General features: G+C 43.3%; 2 protein-coding genes across 4 annotated transcripts in view; one reads left to right on the top strand and one right to left on the bottom strand.

Annotated features, from left to right (window-relative positions):
• The window catches only part of FBXO15 (F-box protein 15), a 40,365-nt gene extending 35,133 nt beyond the window's left edge, over positions 1 to 5,232 (bottom strand). Inside the window, exon 1 of one of the 3 annotated variants that reach the window (XM_047766964.1) lies at positions 4,622 to 5,232. In XM_047766964.1, coding sequence (XP_047622920.1) covers positions 4,622 to 4,749 — 128 coding nt within the window. In that variant the 5' untranslated portion in view covers positions 4,750 to 5,232. The other 2 variants (XM_047766966.1, XM_047766965.1) reach the window with 2 other exon arrangements.
• Positions 5,233 to 5,364: 132 nt separating this feature from the next.
• On the top strand, positions 5,365 to 16,354 carry TIMM21 (translocase of inner mitochondrial membrane 21). Its single transcript, XM_047766967.1, has 6 exons — positions 5,365 to 6,014; positions 12,844 to 12,906; positions 13,006 to 13,103; positions 15,501 to 15,574; positions 15,664 to 15,769; positions 15,868 to 16,354. Exons 1-6 carry the CDS (start codon positions 5,717 to 5,719, stop codon positions 15,958 to 15,960), a joined length of 732 nt encoding a protein of 243 aa, XP_047622923.1. The 5' UTR covers positions 5,365 to 5,716; the 3' UTR covers positions 15,961 to 16,354.
• Positions 16,355 to 18,019: the final 1,665 nt, after the last annotated feature.

Raw genomic sequence — 18,019 nt, 5'->3', positions numbered from 1 at the left:
TCTCTGCTCTATCCTTACATGGCCATCTTCCTACTGATGATCAGTCACATTCAGTTTAGGACACACCCTAATTCAGCATGACCTCATCTTAATTAATTACATCTGCAGAGACCCTATTTCCAACTAAAGTCACATCCTGAGGTTCTGAGTGGACATGAATTTTGGAGGAAAGAGAACCCCTTCCCAATTCAACACAATATACAATTTTTTCAAGTATTTTAAAGTGATTTAAAAGCATTCTGTATTTTAAGTGGTTAACTACTCTTGTAAACTCTACATGACCTGTCTTACATATTCAAAGAGAATATCTTCAGGAGACAAAGGTTTCTGATACTCAAGTTTTAAGTAAACAGAATTTCTATTACTCTTCCATCAAATAATAGTATCTATTCAGAGTTCCCAGTCAGTGTCTTTTAGACTCCTACAAGTGTGAAGGGTCATGACAAGAAGACTGAGTCTGAATGACTGAGGAACGACTGAGGGACGTCTCTCACTGATAACTATTTTTTAAACTTAATATTGCTGTGGTTGATCAAATATAAATTTGTTTATAGCAGCATTGGTAAACTGATAATAGCTTTTTGCCATTATGTATTTCCTTAATCAAAAGATGCCAAAAGAAAATCAAAATTACTCTAAGCCTTTCCAAGGGAATGGAAGAAAACATAAATTAATACAATATATCGACCAATTTCAATCTACCGCATTGGCAAAGACCAAATAAATGTAAGGACAGGGTAGCTCTGTTGCAAACAAACAGGTATTCTCCTTCACTGCTGAGAGCACAAATTGCTACAAACGGTATGGAAAGCCAAGTCCAGTATATATTCAAGATCCTTAAAAGACACCTATGTTTTCTGTAGGCCAAGGATTCCACACCTTGAAATAAATTCCAAGGCAAGAAAATGAGCCCAAAGACTTCGCTCCAGAACCTCCATCACTCAAGTTCCTGCTGTGGCAGTGGGTTAAGGATCCGACATTGCTGCAGCTGTAGCATAGGTCACAACTCCTGCATAGATTCAGTCCTTGACATGGGAACTTCCTGTAAGCCAAGGGTGCAACTGAACAAGAAGAAAAAAAAAAAAAAAAAAGGCAGCTTGGGAGTACGGTAGTACAGTTTCACAGCACAATTCTTTAGGCTGGAGCTGTGATTCTCAAAGATCTCCACACCATTCTGGGTACCAGGCCCCCCAAATCTGGGAGAACAGCCTGCAGAAAGCTCAAAACTTCCTTAAATCCCTTATTTAATATTAAAAATTAATGCAAATATTGCATTCTATTGTATTATGTGTCTTGCAAAAACACATCATAGGGAGTTCCCTGATGGTCTAGTGATTAGGATTCAGCTTTTTCACCACTGTGAACCAGGTTCAATCCCTGGTCTGGGAACTGAGATCCCACATCAAGCTGATGCACATGGCAGCCAAAAAAAAAAAAAAAGAGTATTCTATCACTCACCATTTATTTAATATTTTTCACCAAAGTTGTGACATTAATTTTCCATGTCAGGAAGGTGTCCCTATGCATCCCCTGCCCACTGGCTCCTATCTGTTTGAGAAGTACAGCCTATTTGTCACTGTTTTGTTTCCCCATAATTAAAATAGGTCTCTGGAGTCCCTCATTTCCAGAACAGAAGACTAAGGCTCTAAAGAGGTGACCAATAGCGACTTTGTTAAGGTCCCAGCTGGAGGCCAAGAGACCCAGGACCCTCCCTTCCTGATTGTCCTTCCAGAGCTCTTTCTACTTTGTTATTATACATATTATCAGAATGGATTTTCAGAGCACATCTCTATTTCTCCAAAAAATAAATTAACTGCTCATTTTAAAGGGCCACACAATTAACAATCAGTAAGTTCCATACACGTCCTCACATAGATCCATATATCTACAAAGTACAGTACATATTTGGCTGACATAATCAGTAAGATGACATTTAGTTTAAAACGGCGTTGGTTGCCCTGTGGCTCTATAAGCTAAGGATTCAGTGCTGTCACTGCTGTGGCTCTATCTACAACTGTGGTATAGGTTTTTTACCTGACCCAGAAATTTCTGCACGCCACAGATATGCCAAAAAATAAATACATAAATAAATAAAACTGCTTTTTTTTTCAAGTGACAAACTTTACCTTATCACTTCGAATAAGTTCAGAATTTTAAAAACCAACTTCCTAGGCCTGATTTTTAATATCTGATAAATCAAAGAAATTAGACCAAAAATTAATCCATCTTGGGAGTTTCCATCATGGCTCAGTGGTTAAAGACTCTAAGAACCTTGAGGTTGCGGGTTCGATTCCTGGCCTTGCTCAGTGGGTCAGGGATCCGGCGTTGCCATGAGCTGTGGTGTAGGTTGCAGACGCGGCTCCGATCCCCGCCTTGCCGTGGCCGTGGCGTAGGCCGGTGGCTACAGCTCCGATTGGACTCCTAGCCTGGGAACCTCCATATGCCGTGGGAGCAACCCAAGAAATAGCAAAAAAGACAAAAAAAAAATTAATCCATCTTGATATGATTTCTGCTATATTTCTTACAATTTAAGATATTTATTCATATTCACATTTTATGTTAAAAAGATTTACACATATCACATATTTTGTGTGATTCCTTGTTAAAATCTAATTTTTCTTCATTGAGACATTAAAAATAACCACCTACTTTGACTATAATAAATCATTCTTAGGAGCTGACTTTTCTTTACCAAAAGAACTTATATATCACTAAATCACAGCTTGACATGCAGACTCCCATGCCAGGCATAATTACAGGCACTCTAATTACACCATTTCAACAAAAAGTTCACTCAGCTTACAAAGTAATAAAAGATTCATCATATAACAATCATTCTGCTTCCCACTAACAGAGCATTATATATAAAAACTAATTTTAGTAGCAGTGGCAAATTGATTTAAAGTTCAAGCTTCCTATTTTAAATTCCAGTCTCTCTCTCCTACATAATAGAAATTTTGCAGGCATTGTCACCATTTTGTCATAAGGCTTGTGATTTGTCTAACATTATAGCTGTTGTTAAGAATTGACTATTACTGTGTTACTAAGGGACAGGCCTGCTTCTGAAACCTGAGTAAGTGGGTTAACAGGTCCTAGGATGAACGTAAGACATAGTTCTAGAGATTCCGGTGGAATATATAACTTAAGTAGTTGAGCTGATAAGTAACAGAATACTTTTTTATGCTTAAACATAGATATTTGGTTTATTAGAAGGCATAATATGTGTGACTTTTTGTGTCCACAAATTGAGAAGACCTACAACCAAAAAGGCAGTCCTCAAGAATGAAAACGGTAAACTCTGGTCATGGCACAGCGGAAATGAATCTGACTAGTATCCATGAGGACACAGGTTTGATCCCTGGCCTTGCTCAGCGGGTTAAGGATCTGGTGTTGCTGTGAGTTGAGGTGTAGGTCACAGACCCAGCTCGGATCCAGCGTTGCTGTGGCTGTGGTGTAGGCCAGCAGCTACAGCTTCAATTAGACCCCCAGCCTGGGCACTTCTATATGCCCCAGGTGCAGCCCTAAAAAGACAAAAAAAAAAAAAAAGAATGCAAACGGTCTTTAGCATTAACACTCCACCTGCTAATCTAACTGGAATGATGGGTGCAGAGCTAAGAACAGCTCACGATAAAAGAGGGATTTAATACGGTATCACAATAGTATTCAGATGCTTTTGACAAACTGGGTCTCTCACTTTGTGAAGTAAGCCATTAACCTTGGAGTTAAGCTGCCAAGTTCCTTTTGGAAAGCAACTGCTTCCTCCTGTCCCCTGTTCCTTCCTCATCTCACCCTTCAAAGCTGCCTTTTCTCATTGTAGAAGAGGGGCACTCTTCAGTTCCAGGGTACTCCGTGAGAAATGGAGCAGAGATGGGCCCCCCAGACACCAGAACTTGATACCATACGCCCCGCCCCAGCGCCTGGGCAGGAAAACGGCAGAAAAGGACTAGGGGCTGAGCACTAACGGGTATCTGCCTAGAAAGCAACCCTCCTAGGTTTGCTTTGGAAAGCAGACCTGGCCTTGAGGTCGGAGGTGCAGCTCCCAGACCAACCTGCCTAACAAAGAGTTATCTGGTTAAGGGTTGAGCCTTCCATTCACAAACAGGGCTCAGGAGAAAAAACATTTTGAAGAGTAGATTCTACTTCTCTAGGATATAAAGTCAAGAAAAAGACAAAATGTGATTCCTGGTGCCAGAATAAGGAAGCAACTTCGGGAACACGTTCCGTAGAGGGGGCCGCTCGCCATTCCCGGGACGGAGCGCGGAGATGCGCACCTACCTCCGCAGGTGGAGCGCATCAACGCTGCGCCTCTCCCGAGGGCTGCTCAGGGTTTCGGGCTTACACGCCCCAGCTTCGGGCAGGGCCCATTAACTTAACGAACTGAGGGGAAAATATTCCTGAGAAGCTCCACTACTTGAATTTATTTGGGGTAGCCCCAAGCTCCCACGCTTTAGAAACTTTTTCCCGCCGGCCTTCCAGACATTTCTCGCGCTAAAAGCAGCGGGGCAGAACCAATGAAAATCAAAGGAAAGGGAGGCGGGGGAGTAAGAAACTTCCCTTACGGGGGGCTCCCCGGGCTCACACCCCCGCCGGCAGTACCCTGCCCGCGGCCCCCGAGAGTCACCTGAACCCCGCGCTCCTGGCGGCTTCTCCCGCGCTCCCGGGGGCCCAGAAGTCGCCGCCAATCGGCGGGCGCCGCGCCAGGAGGCCGAGCCAGTACTGCTGCAGGAGCCGGCCGCGTCCAGTCGCCATGGAGACCCAGCTGGAGCACCAGCAGCGCGCTCCTCCTTCCCACCGTCGCACCGCCCAGGGTCACGCCCACTAGACGCCAGCGCACGCCCCAACGTGCGTACGCAACGGAGGGGCGGGGTCAAGAACCACACCGCCTTTCCACTCGGAGTGGTTCTAGGAACTTCCGGGGCCCGGTTTCTAGCAACGGCTGGAAGTCCTGACGCCTAGCAAGTGTGTCGCCTGGACTTTACGGTGGCTACGCCCCTGCCCCTCCCCCTTGCTGACTCTGGCACTTTGCGGCTACTTCCTGTCTGATTTCCTTGGAGAAACAAATACAAAGGCTGTGACACTTGGCCTTAAGGAAAGGCATAGCCACAGTCACACCGAGAACTTCCCAGTTTACACAGCCCTCTTTAGAGGGTTGTAAGAACTTGCAGTTTCTAATTGCTAACTTGACTTTCCTAGGTGCGTCTCGTGCTACGCAGAGCAGGGAGCCCCGCCCACCGTCCCAACGTGGTCTCGCCTTTCTGTCGCGCCCATTACGTGCGGTGTGTGCGCAGGCGGCCACGCAGAGGAGCTTGGGAGGTAGCCTTGGACTGTGGGAGATGTAGGCCTGAGGCCTTTGCCCTTGCAGCAACTCTGTGAGGGGTGCTGCCCTCAAACTACAATTCCCAGGATTCTTAGGGGCTTCCTAGGTTACTTTGCAAAGGCCTGGCGGGGACAATGTGAATGTCAGCATAGAAAGTAATGAAAGCACATTAATTCAAGTAAAAAGAGGGCCGGAGAGAAGGGAAAGTGGACGTCAGCTCCTTTACGGAGACTTTTTGTCTTGATTTATGCTCCTTGTTTTTTTTTTGCCGGACACGCAGTGCAGAACTACCGATGTGAATGCGGACTTAAGTCCGCCTCTGGCCAGGTGTGGAGTTGGTAGTGAAGGTTTGCTCATCTTAGCTGGCATCTTCCCTCAGCGGAGCGGCTTTCTGTGAACATGATTTGTACCTTGCTACGAGCTGTACGGTGCACGGGAAAGCTGCACAGCTTCTCGGGGAAGCAGTTGTTTTTGCCACACTTTGTACTTAACAAAGCTTGCTTGAAGACTGTGCCCAGTTTGAGGTGGGCTCTGCAAGAGCAGAAGACGGTACGACCTAGGTGTATTTGGGGAGTCACCCAGAAGACCATCTGGACGCAAGGACAGAGCACGCAGAGAGCGAAAGAGGACAGCGACAAACAAGTGTCTGTGCACAGAAGTCAGGGCGGGGATACTGCCGTCTCAACATCACAGAAAGGTAAAAAGGAATTCCCTGTAACTATCAGTCTTTCAGCAAACGTGACGAGAGCTGCTATTGCCCTTCTACACAAGTTCAGTGCTGAGCATAAATAGCTTACACAAATTAAAAGGTAGAACCATTACACAGTTAAGAATTAGAGCATATGAGCCTACAGGTCTTTTCACAAATTCGAACTGAAATATGAGAGTTGATTTTGATAAAACTTAGTTGAATTGTGTCTGTAAATTTTTTCTCAACTTTTACTTGTGGAAAGAACTATGTAAAACTTAACCATTGTTTAATACTTTACAATAGATAAGTACATTTCCCAGATGTTATTTCATCTCATTTGAGTCTCACATTTACTCTTTCAGATGTTAGTATTCATTAGTATGTACGAAGCATATTTGCCCAATTTCACACAATTCAAAATTGAATGTGAGTCTTCCTTATCCTCAGTTTTCTAATATCCAGGCCAGTGCTTTTTAGAACAACCACCCCTGTATCTTTAGTCTTTGATAACACTGTCTCTGCCATTCCCTCTTAGATGTGATACTGTTTTTGATTTACTATCTTGGTCAGTGGGAGGCAGTTTCAGAGGCTTCCATTGGATTTTTCCCATTATAGTAGCTCTTAACCCACCTCCAAAGGAAGTAAAGAAGGGCCTGTTGTTGCCAATTACCATGCATATCCATTCCATTTCTACATTGGAAATCAGGGAAATGACTATCAGAGAAGGCGGTGGACCCAGCTATGAACCTCTTACAGGCCAGGCTCTTTATCACATGGCCACCATAATGACTCTTTAGGGTTGATGTCAGCTCAGACTCTGTCTGGCAGACCTTGAAATGTTTGGGTAGTCCCCTTTCCCAGCATGCAGTTAATGGCATAGGTCTCTGATGAAGGGCCAGGGGAATCATATATAGTTACTCAGGTGCCTCCTGATAGAGGTTGGCCTCCCTTGGGTAAATGGATTCCAGGTCTGAAGACTGACTCAGGTCCAGAAACCGAGCCATTCATTGTGATGGTTGCTTCCCCCTGGCTTCACTACCATAGCTGCCCCCATGGCTTTCGGGACAGCTTGTTCTGTGACAATGTGAACGGTGGTTTCCAGACCCTTCTACATGACAGTCAGCTGGTGGGTTTCTGCCTCTGTCCTCTCTTGCAGACCCACTCTCTGCGATTTTTGATCATTTCCTACACAGTTTTCCATGGAAGTTCTGTTATTTTTGCTTCACTTAAGGTAGACCATGCTCTCTCCATCTTTCTAAGAGCGAGCCTAGCTGTGCATCTGCTCCCAGCCTGCTTGTCAGACTTCAGTTTCTAATCTGAGGAGCGTGCTCCCTTATTGATCAAGTCTCACTTTTCCCGTTCTGTATTCTTTGCCCCTTCATGATGCCCTTCATTCAGTGTCTCCTGGCTCTGCTGGTGGAGCCTCCAGCCTTTTTAGGAATGGCTCATGTCCTCCTTCTCCTAGTTATGTTGCAGCCTGGCTAGAGCACAGGTCTTGCTAGATGGAAGCCCCAACCAGGTCTTCAAAGAAGAGGAAGAGCTAGTCTTTCCCTGGGAGGTGAGAGCTGCTGCTTCACACTGGAGGGTTCAGGAGAATCTGCAGATTCAAGATTTGAGATGCATCAGCCTCGATACACCACTGCCAAGCTTCAGGTTCCTTCCCAAGTCATGACCCTGGCCTTGGTGTGGGAAAGCTGGTGGGATTGAAAGTCCAGCCTCTCTGCTACTCTTTAGCCTGGGCCTTGCCCTCAGTGTTTTCTGCCCTCTGGGTGCAACGAATGAGTCTCTGGTTTTGCTCTCAAGGAGGCCTCCGCCTTTTACACTTGACCTTCATTAGTGATCAGTTACCTTCGTCTTCTTTCTTCAGTGTATTGGTGGCCCTCAACTACAGCCATCCAATCTGAGTCCTTCCAATTGCTTATTTCTCCTAAATTCCCAAAATATGACACCCACTAGGGCATTCCCTCCCACCAGTTTCCCAGGTCATCTGTGAGAGGCGAGACAGTTGTGCTATCACTGCTTGCCACCAGGGGTGGAGTCCTCAAGGCCAGCCAGCAGCCAGTGATGCAGCTCCAAAATCCCAATTTGGAGCACCTTCCCAGGACCACTCCTGCAGGCCCCACCATAGGGCGAGTTCCAAGGAAGCCAACTCTGTAGAGTTCGTCAGCGGGAGGTTTGAGGGCGTGTTTTCAGAATGCCTCTGTGAGGGCGAGGGAGGCAGGACTGGGCAGAAGGAGAAGCTGAAGCACAGGGTGTTTGCCTCAGCTGTTTCTGCAGGAGCTCGGGAACTAGGCTGGCCCTTGAAGTCCTCATCTCCAGGGGTGGGGGGCATCCACACCAGCCAAGCACTGGATATGGGCAGTGCCAGGGCTTTGGTGAGCAGGCTCTCTTCGGGTGCAGGAATTCCGTCAGCCAGCCAGCAGCCCGAGGGACTCCCCATGCTGGGGGAATGAGAGCCTCGGTCCTGAGAGGAACATGTGGGTGCTCACCATAGCACCCCTAATTGCAGAGACAGATGGCACAAGGGTTTTGTATGAATGTGCAGAGTCTGAAAGGATCAAGGAGAAGAAGTAGGCAAAGAGCAGTTTCCACTGAAGACAACTATGAAATAACACTTAAGCTTTAAAAATGTGTGGACGGTGGGCTTTACATAGAATATATACAGTAGACATTTGTGGTTGAATTAATGGGGAAGAGGCCTTCCGGAAAGTCTAAGTGAGGCAGCAGTGACTGTGCTGGGAGGGCAGCCTCGCCACCGTGACATGAGCCTTGCTCAGTGACTGTGTGGATCAGGCCCATGAACTACACATATTTTGGCAGATGCAATCTTTTTGTTATTTGAATCGCATCTTTTTAGTTAGGAATCCATACTGAAAGCTGGAAGGATTGCACTGTGCTAAAGAGTACTCTTAAATAAGTGTTATTTCAGAGTTCCCTTCATGGCTCAGTGGTTAACAAACCCAACTAGGAACCATGAGGATGCGAGTTCAATCCCTGGCCTCACTCAGTGGATTAAGGATCCAGCGTTGCCATGAGCACTGGTGTAGGATGCAGACCTGGCTTAGATCCCAAGTTGCTGTGGCTATGGCCCAAAGCTGTAGCTCCAATCTGACCCCTAGCCTGAGAACTTCCATATGCTGCTAGTGTGGCCCTAAAAAGAAAAAAAAAAAAGTGTTATTTCATAAAAGAAGTAGTAGCTTACTTTACAAAAGGGGAAAGTGAAGCAAACAATGGCTTCTGTTAATATTTTGTTTTTCTGAAAAAAAAAGTTTATGTTCTAGAAATCATAAGTTCTTAATGTGGTGAGTAAATCAGTCTGTAAATATAGGAAGCCATTCGTTTTTTCAGCACCAGTTGAAAAATATGGTTGTACCTGTAATGTCTGAGCTCTTTGCATATGTGTGTAGATAGGTATATCCATATATGTCGAGAAACATACATATATGCTCTGTCCCATGGTATTATCTTGATTGAATTTATTTAGCTCTCAGAACTTCCATTTAATCCATACGCACATCTTTTATTAGCTTTGAGAAAAAAGTGCAGTATCTGCGCAAGTTCTTCATTTTCCCAAATCTGTCTGGATGGGCAAACTCCTGTTCTGAATTCAATTCTGTTTTGTTGTTTCACAGCCACCAGGTCACTGACAGTTGACCCCAGGGTTGAGGCCCACTTTGATCCCTTTGACTGCAGCTGACAAAGCCAACACTTTTTTTTTTTTTAATATAGTGATTTTTATTTTTTTCCATTATATCTGGTTTATAGTGTTCTGTCAATTTTCCACTGTACAGCATGGTGATGCAGTTACATATACATGTATACATTCTTTTTTCTCCCATTATCATGCTCCATCATAAGTGACCAGACATAGTTCCCAGTGCTACACAGCAGGATCTCATTGCTAATCCATTCCAAAGCCAATAGTCTGCATCTATTAACCCCAACCTCCCAACCCATCCCACCCCCACCATTTGGCAACCACAAGTCTGTTTGCCAAGTCCATGATTTTCTTTTCTGTGGAAAGGTTCATTTGTGCCGTATATTAGGTTCCAGATATAAGTGATATCATATGGTATTTGTCTTTCTCTTTCTGACTTACTTCGCTCAGTATGAGAGTCTCTAGTTCCATCCATGTTGCTTCAAATGGCATTATTTCATTCTTTTTTATGGCTGAGTAGTATTCCATTGTGTATATATTACCACATCTTCCTAATCCAGTCATCTTTCAAACATTTGGAGTATTTCCATGTCTTGGCTATTGTGAATAGTGCTGCAATGAACATACAGGTGCACATGTCTTTTTTAAGGAGAGTTGTCCGGATATATGCCCAAGAGTGGGATTGCTGGGTCATATGGTAGTTCTATGTATAGTTTTATAAGGTTTCTCCATAGTGGTTGTGCCAGCTTACATTCCCACCAACAGTGCAGTTCTCCACACCCACTCCAGTGTTTGTTATTTGTGGACTTAATGATGGCCATTCTGACTGGTGTGAGGTGGTATCTCATGGTAGTTTTGATTTGTATTTCTCTAATAATCAAGGATGTTGAGCATTTTTTCATGTGCTTGTTGGCCATCTGTATATCTTCCTTGAAGAAATATCTATTCAGGTCTTTTGCCCATTTTTCCATTGGGTGGTTGGCTTTTTTGCTCTTGAGTTGTATACATAGTTTGTATATTTGAGAGATAAAGCCCTTGTTAGTTGCATCATTTGAAAATATTTTCTCCCATTCTGTAAGTTGTCTTTTTTTCTTTTTGGTTTCCTTTGCTGTGCAAAAGCTTGTCAGTTTGATTAGGTCCCATTGGTTTTTTTTTTTTTTTTGTCTTTTTGTCATTTTCTTGGGCCGCTCTCACGGCATATGGAGGTTCCCAGGCTAGGGGTTGAATCGGAGCTGCAGCCACCAGCCTACGCCAGAGCCACAGCAATGCTGGATCTGAGCCACATCTGCAACCTATACCACAGCTCACGGCAACGCCAGATCATTAACCCACTGAGCAAGGGCAAGGATCGAACCCGCAACCTCATGGTTCCTAGTCGGATTCGTTAACCACTGCACCACGACGGGAACTCCCCATTGGTTTATTTTTGCTTTTATTTCTGTTGCTTTGGGAGACTGACCTGAGAAAGCATTTGTAAGGTTGATGTCAGAGAATGTTTTGCCTATGTTCTCTTCCAGGAGTTTGATGGTGTCTTGTCTTATATTTAAGCCTTTCAGCCATTTTGAGTTTATTTTCGTGCATGGTGTGAGGGTGTGTTCTAGTTTCATTGATTTGCATGCAGCTGTCCAGGTTTCCCAGAAATATTTGCTAAAAAGACTGTCTTTTTCCCGTTTTATGTTCTTGCCTCCTTTGTCAAAGATTAATTGATCATAGGTGTCTGGGTTTATTTCTGGGTTTTCTTTTCTTTTCCATTGGTCTGTCTGTATATCTGTTTTGGTACCAGTACCACACTGTTTTGATGACTGTGGCTTTGTAGTATTTCTTGAAGTCTGGGAGAGTTATGCCTCCTGCTTGGTTTTTGTTTCTCAGGATTGCTGTGGCAATTCTGTGCTTTTTGTGGTTCCATATAAATTTTTGGATTGTTTGTTCTAGTTCTGTGAAAAATGTCATGGGTAATTTGATAGGGATTGCATTGAATCTGTAGATCACTTTGAGAAGTATGGCCATTTTTACAATATTAATTCTTCCAACCCAGGAGCATGGAATATCTTTCCATTTCTTTGCATCTTCTTTAATTTCCTTGATTAATATTTTACAGTTCTCAGCATGTAAGTCTTTCATCTCCTTGGTCAGGTGTATTCCCAGATATTTGATTTTTGGGGTGCAATTTTAAAAGGTATTTTATTTTTGTATTCCTTTTCTACTATCTTATTGTTAGTATACAGAAGTGTGACTGATTTCTGAATGTCAACCTTATATCTTGCTATTTTGCTGAATTTGTTGATCAGTTCAAGTAGTTTTTGGGTTGAGTCCTTAGGGTTTTCTATATATAGGGTCATTTCATCTGCATACAGTGACAGTTTTATCTCTTCTCTTCCTATTTGGATGCCTTTTCTTTCGTCTGATTGCTGTGGCTAGGACTTCCAATACTGTGTTGAATAAGAGTGGTGAGAGTGGGCATCCTTGTCTTGTTCCAGATTTTAGTGGGAAGGCTTTCAGCTTTTCTCCAGTGAGTATTGTATTTGCTGTGGGTTTGTCATAAATGGTTTTTGTTATGTTAAGGTATGTTCTCTCTATACTCACTTTGGTAAGCGTTTTGATCATGAATGGATGTTGGACTTTGTCAAATGCTTTTTTTGCATCTATTGAGATAGGTGACGGACTGACTCTAGAGGCGGTCGTGGCCCATTACCACTAGGGGTCCCTGAAGAGGCACCACCTGCGGTTCCACTCATCTCAGAGGAGGGCATTGCAATCGAACACTAGTTGTTGTTGCTCTCACTCCCCTGGGAACTAACGCACCCTGCTGCTGCTATTGCCAACACTTCTCATAATCTGTGAACAGCAGACTGTGTCCGTGGTGCCTACTCTGGGGCAAGTGTTTCCACTCTGAGCAGCACAGATTTCCTAGCTTCAGACAATAAGGAGGCATTAAAATCAAAATACTACCTAAAGTGTGCATTCTTAAGCCCTGATCCCAGATTTCTGCTGCATGTCGTTTAAAAGGAGTCTTTAGGTGGTTCTGATTCACAGAGAGCTCTGACAGCAACTGCTTCTGAACAGGTGCAGACCCCATCATGGGTCCAGAGCCCACTCACCTGCTGGAGATCCTGAAGCCAGGAGCATCCCTGCTCATATCCGGCATGTGTGTAATCAGTTGTGTTTTCTCATTTGCAGTAAAAGAAGCTGGAAGAGACCTGACCTATCTAGTAGTGGTACTTGTTGGAATCACCATTACAGGTTGAAAACACAGCAAGTATAAAACCCCTGAAATATCTTTTTCACTTTCTGTTTGTCTCACTCTTGCTTTGTTTAATCTTCTTTCTCTGTGATTTTCAGGTGGCTTATTCTACACGATCTTCAGAGAACTTTTTTCCTCATCTAGTCCTAATAAGATATATGGAAAAGCCCTAGAAAAATGCAGATCACATCCTGAGGTTAGTCCTCAAGATTGAGTTATACAGACTCGGTAACAGGCAGGGAAATCTTGGGAGATGGGGACAAGCAGAAATCACGTACTGGTTCTGAGACTAGTGAAATTTATATAATAAAAAATCATAATACTTGGATTGTGATTATATTATTAGCTCCCAGTTCTGTGCTTGAAATGCTTTAATTATGAGCAGCATGCATGATCTGTGCGGGGCTGTTTCCATCCTAATTGTACAAGACCTATTTGACTTGCTGTCACAGATAATAAAAGCTTAGGATATACCAGAGTACTAAATTCATGCAATAAGTTTCTAGTCTTTTTGTCTTTTTTTTTTTTTAAGGCCATACCTGCAGCATATGGAGTCCAATTGGAGCTTTAGCTGCCATCCTACACCACAGCTAACGGCAACGCCAGATCCTTAACCCACTGAGTGAAGCCAGGGATCGAACCCTTAACCTCATGGTTCCTAGTTGGGATTCGTTTGCACTGAGCCACGACAGGAACTCCCAATAAGTTTCTAGTCTTTTCAAAAATCTGATTCTTGACTTTGTGATCATAATAGTAATTATTGATGCTTATTGAGCACATATCGTGTATTTGAGCCAGTCATCTTTATTCAGCCTTACAAGAACCCCTTGTGTTGGGTGTAATTATCCTATTTGCAGAAGGAAACTGACATTTAAAGAGATTAAATAACTAAGATCACTGAGCCAGTGAGAGGGAGAGCCAGAACCTGAATCCAGTTCTGTCTGATTCAAAAATTAGGTTCTTAAGCCTGCCTAAACTGCTGCCCGGGAGGAAGTAGACATGGAAAAGCCACCCCAGTTCTTTGAAGGATCCTCCACATGGAGCTTTACCTGAGGCTTTCCAGCCACAGGTAGAAAGCCAGCGTGGCCTCTGCAGTGCTGTGTCTCCCTCCCTGGGTGGAGAGCCTCAGCATTGAAAAACATTACTCATTGAAATCTGAATTATTGTCCTTTGAAAGGAAATAGCAGATAGCATCATAAATATCAGGGCTATTTTTCACTCTGACCAAGGAGTGATGTCAACAGATGTGCAGTCCCTGGGGAGGGAGGGTTTCAAAGCCACAAATGCTCTTGCCTAGAAGTCGAGCACTGGGTTTCCCTGGGGCACCACCTCTGAGCATTCAGGGCAGAAATCTCGGGAGCCAGCAGCCTCTGGCATCCCTCTTGTTGACTGAACCCTGGGCACTCTGAGAACCAGGGAGGAGGAAGCAGGACGGAGATGCCATTCTGAGTATGTTGAAACTCAGCAGAGAATAAAGGAGGTTCCCATTATAATTATTGGAGTCCTAATTATACCTGACAGCAAATGCTTTACAGACTACAAAAATAAATATGAGGAGAGCATAATTAAATGTTAGGATGCATTTCTAAAAGAACATGAAGAGTAGCTGTGTTATTCACAGACTTAGCTTCTCATGGATCTTCAGCATTTTGAACAAAAGAACTTCACAGAATAAACACAGAGTGGGGTATTGAGGTCATAATTTGCTGCCTAAAAGAGCTCTACAAAAAATAAACTTTAACAATTCTATTTTGTTAACATTATTAGGGGCCTGTTCTTTGCTGGGCACTGTGCCTGGTTGAAAGATGGGAAATACTAATATTCTGATACTGACATGTTTAGTCTTTTCAATCATTTGAACAAGTTGTTCAGATACACAGTTCTTATATATGCTCATCTTACATATTATTCCTTATTTATGGCTGAAATTTTTGATACTAAAGATGCCCAACAGACAAAGTAAAAATTTCCAGAATTGAAAAAATGCTTGTTTTAGCTTGATGTCAAGTATCTATTTTTTGAAAAGATTCTAAAGTATTTACATTTTAAATTCAATAAAATTACATTTCCACCTCATTGTGAGTTTTCCCATTAGGTGTAATTGATTCATGCCTCTTGACCTAGAACATTTTAAATAGTTTACTTGTTTCTATTTGGGTGTTTAGTGATTTTAAAAATCATTTTTTACCTCATAGCTTTTAGTATTAGACCCCCATGTGACAAATTTCGCTAAAAATGTTGGGACATACAAGTATTTGAACACTTTGTTTCATGGTATTTATTGTAAAAGGCAAGTGGGAAGAGCTCCCTTCAGCCTATGCTGCTCTGAAACTACCAGTAACATCATAAAGTGACCTATTTCAGTCTCTCTTCATGAAATGTTTGTTAATCATGGGATGATTTTTGCATAACTTTTTCCCCAGCTTTCTTATCATTGGAGGTGTCATTTCGAAAGAGTCCCAAACTTATTTTTTTCTAAGATAAATCTTTCTAAGATAAAAATTTATCTTTTTCTAAAATAAATACTTGGTTTGTCAGGAAAAACTGCCCTTGGAAGCGATAACACTGACTGAGACTTGTCCTCACTCTGCAGGTCATCAGTGTCTTTGGCGAGCCGGTCAAAGGCTATGGGGAGACAACGAGACGTGGTCGACGGCAGCACGTCAGGTACTGCACTCGGCTTGGACTCTGAAAGTTCAGGGGTGACTTTTTTAAGTAAGAGGAATTTAGACGCATGTTTTGCACTTTCTTGACAGTTTTATTGAATATGTAAAAGATGGGCTGAAGCACATGCGTGTGAAGTTCTACATCCAGGGCTCTGAGCCTGGGAAGCAAGGAACTGTGCACCTTGAAGTGAAAGAGGTGAGGGACTAGGTGCAGGAATAGGCGGGCCACACAGGGACTTATGTAAAGCACCAGGAGCTAAGCCACACCTTGTTGTTTTTTTTTTTTTTTTCCAGAATCCAGAAAGTGGCGAATATGAATTTCGATATATATTTGTAGAACTGGAACCCTATTCTAGAACTATTGTCATTGAAGATAATCGATCCTAAGACAACTAAAAGAGCAAGCAAGTCTGTGTTTCCTGATGGATGTGGAAAGGTGCAGGCTCTGATGTTCACGGCCCTCGTCTGAGTCTATTTTAAATAAAACAAGAAAGAGTCTAGCTTATAAAAATGAAGGCAACTGGGTAGTTGTTGCATTTAAACAAACTGAATTAGAGGTTTTCTTGTAGAGTAAAAAATCATGAAATAGAGCATACTTTACGTTATCTCATTGACTTACTGATCACGGGCAGTGTTTCTGCTCTACTTAACATCTTTTATGATAAATTTTTGGTATTAAAAACTTTGCACCATGTAAATAAGAAAATAGAGTTCAGCATTTTATGATTTTTTATGTTGTGTAACTATAAAATCTGTGAAATAAAATTAAAACTAACAAAAAGATGTCAAAAGCAGCTTCCTTCCATATATTTTGGACATGAACATTTGAAAATATTTGAGAACTCTGGGGAACCAAGTGATAAAAATACTCTTCAAAATCATAGACAGGTGTGCCCCTTGCATGGATTTAGTAATCTGGTTTGTCTCGTATTTCCCCCTCGGTGAACTGGGTCATTGTACATGCTAGGACGGGCACGCTCTAAAGCCAGGTGGACCTGGGCTCTCAGCAGATGTGTGGGCCTCTGCAGATACCTTAGCCTCATCAGACCTGCCTGCATGAGCACCCAGAACAAACTACTGGATATGTAAGAGCAAAAACCTGGCAAGTTGGGGCAGAAGAGTGATTTTTAAAATACTGGGATATTCCGTTTCAGTTATGGTCTTAAAAGTTGTATCTCTGCAAAATTTTTACATTGAAATCCTAACCCCCAAGGTGATGGTATTAGGAGGTGGGAGGTGATGGGTCATGAGGTTGGAGCCCTCATGAATGGGATTAGTGTCCTATAAAAGAGACCCTGAGAGCTCCCTCCCTCCTTCCTGATGTGAGGACATGGCAGGAAGTCTGCAGCCTGGAAGACGACCTGAGTGTGTCCTCAGCCTAGTCCTGGCCTTAGATTTTATCTCCCTTATTACCCTGAATCCTCAAGTCTCCCCAAACATTCTGCATTAGTATACAGATATGTGAAAACCTTGTTTTCTGTTCTTCTACACTGTAACCAAAATTAGATCAAATTTTAAAGTTTTGGGCTACACATTTTTTCTCCCTACATGCATTCCCCTGCCCCCGGTCCCACCCTCACCCACTCCCCGCCCCTTGTGTGCTGGTTGTTCCCAGCTACTTTCAGTCAGGAAGGTAGAATCAGCTCTCTGCCCCTTTCTCTCCCCAAGTAACCTTCCCTTCTCACTGCATAGGAGCCGCTTTCCAAACTCTGGTCTGATTGCACCCTGATCCCACTCTCATCCCTCAAAAGAGTCCCAACTGACCTGAAAGTGCCAAATCCCTTCAACAGAGCCATGAATGTAGTCAGGCCCCAGGGTTCTGCCATAGTCACCCCCACCCCATCCCCACATCCACCCTCCCCTAACCTGCCCCACCATCCTGAACCTGCTCAGACTCCATGGGGTCACTCCTTCAGACCCTTACATTCCAAAGTCCCCCTGGGAGACTCTTTTAAGACTGTTATGTGTGTTTTACTACTGAACGTTCTCAGGTTCTCGGAATTTTCTTAATGCTTAATTGAGCCACTCGCATTCCTTCTTACCAAAGTAGTTATGGTAGCTATGGTTTTCTTGGGTAGGATTTCTCCTCCCCTCAGTGGCATTTTCAAAAGCCTTTACAGAATCCCATACAATTCCATGTGGAAATTGTGGTCACAAGGCGTTGTTTTTGTCCCAGAATTATTGACAATGCATTTACAGCACACAAAAAGACTGCAAAATCTCCCACAGCACACACACAAACACACACCCTGTGCCATGTATTCACATAGCCACAAGCACTTCTTATCAGACATGATCTCATTGGGTCCTCACAGCCATGTAGGGCCGACAAGGGCCTCTAGTCTTACTGACAGGAAACATGGGGCTTTATTATTCCTTGGGAACCAGAAACAAGATTTCTCACCCATGCATTCAATCTTTCAGCATCTTTTAACACCTTCTGGGT

The sequence above is a fragment of the Phacochoerus africanus genome, chromosome 2 (genome assembly GCF_016906955.1).
Source record: "Phacochoerus africanus isolate WHEZ1 chromosome 2, ROS_Pafr_v1, whole genome shotgun sequence".
NCBI lineage: Eukaryota > Metazoa > Chordata > Mammalia > Artiodactyla > Suidae > Phacochoerus > Phacochoerus africanus.
Note: the sequence above shows the minus strand (reverse complement) of the source record. Positions and strands in the feature narration are given on the sequence as shown.

What these genes read in the sequence shown, in the direction of transcription:
- TIMM21 (XM_047766967.1), top strand. Translation starts at nt 5,717, where the DNA reads ATGATTTGTACCTTGCTACGAGCTGTACGGTGCACGGGAAAGCTGCAC. An exon ending in AATGCAGATCACATCCTGAG is followed by an intron (nt 13,104 to 15,500) that starts GTTAGTCCTCAA and finishes CTCACTCTGCAG; the next exon opens with GTCATCAGTGTCTTTGGCGA. An exon ending in TGCACCTTGAAGTGAAAGAG is followed by an intron (nt 15,770 to 15,867) that starts GTGAGGGACTAG and finishes TTTTTTTTCCAG; the next exon opens with AATCCAGAAAGTGGCGAATA.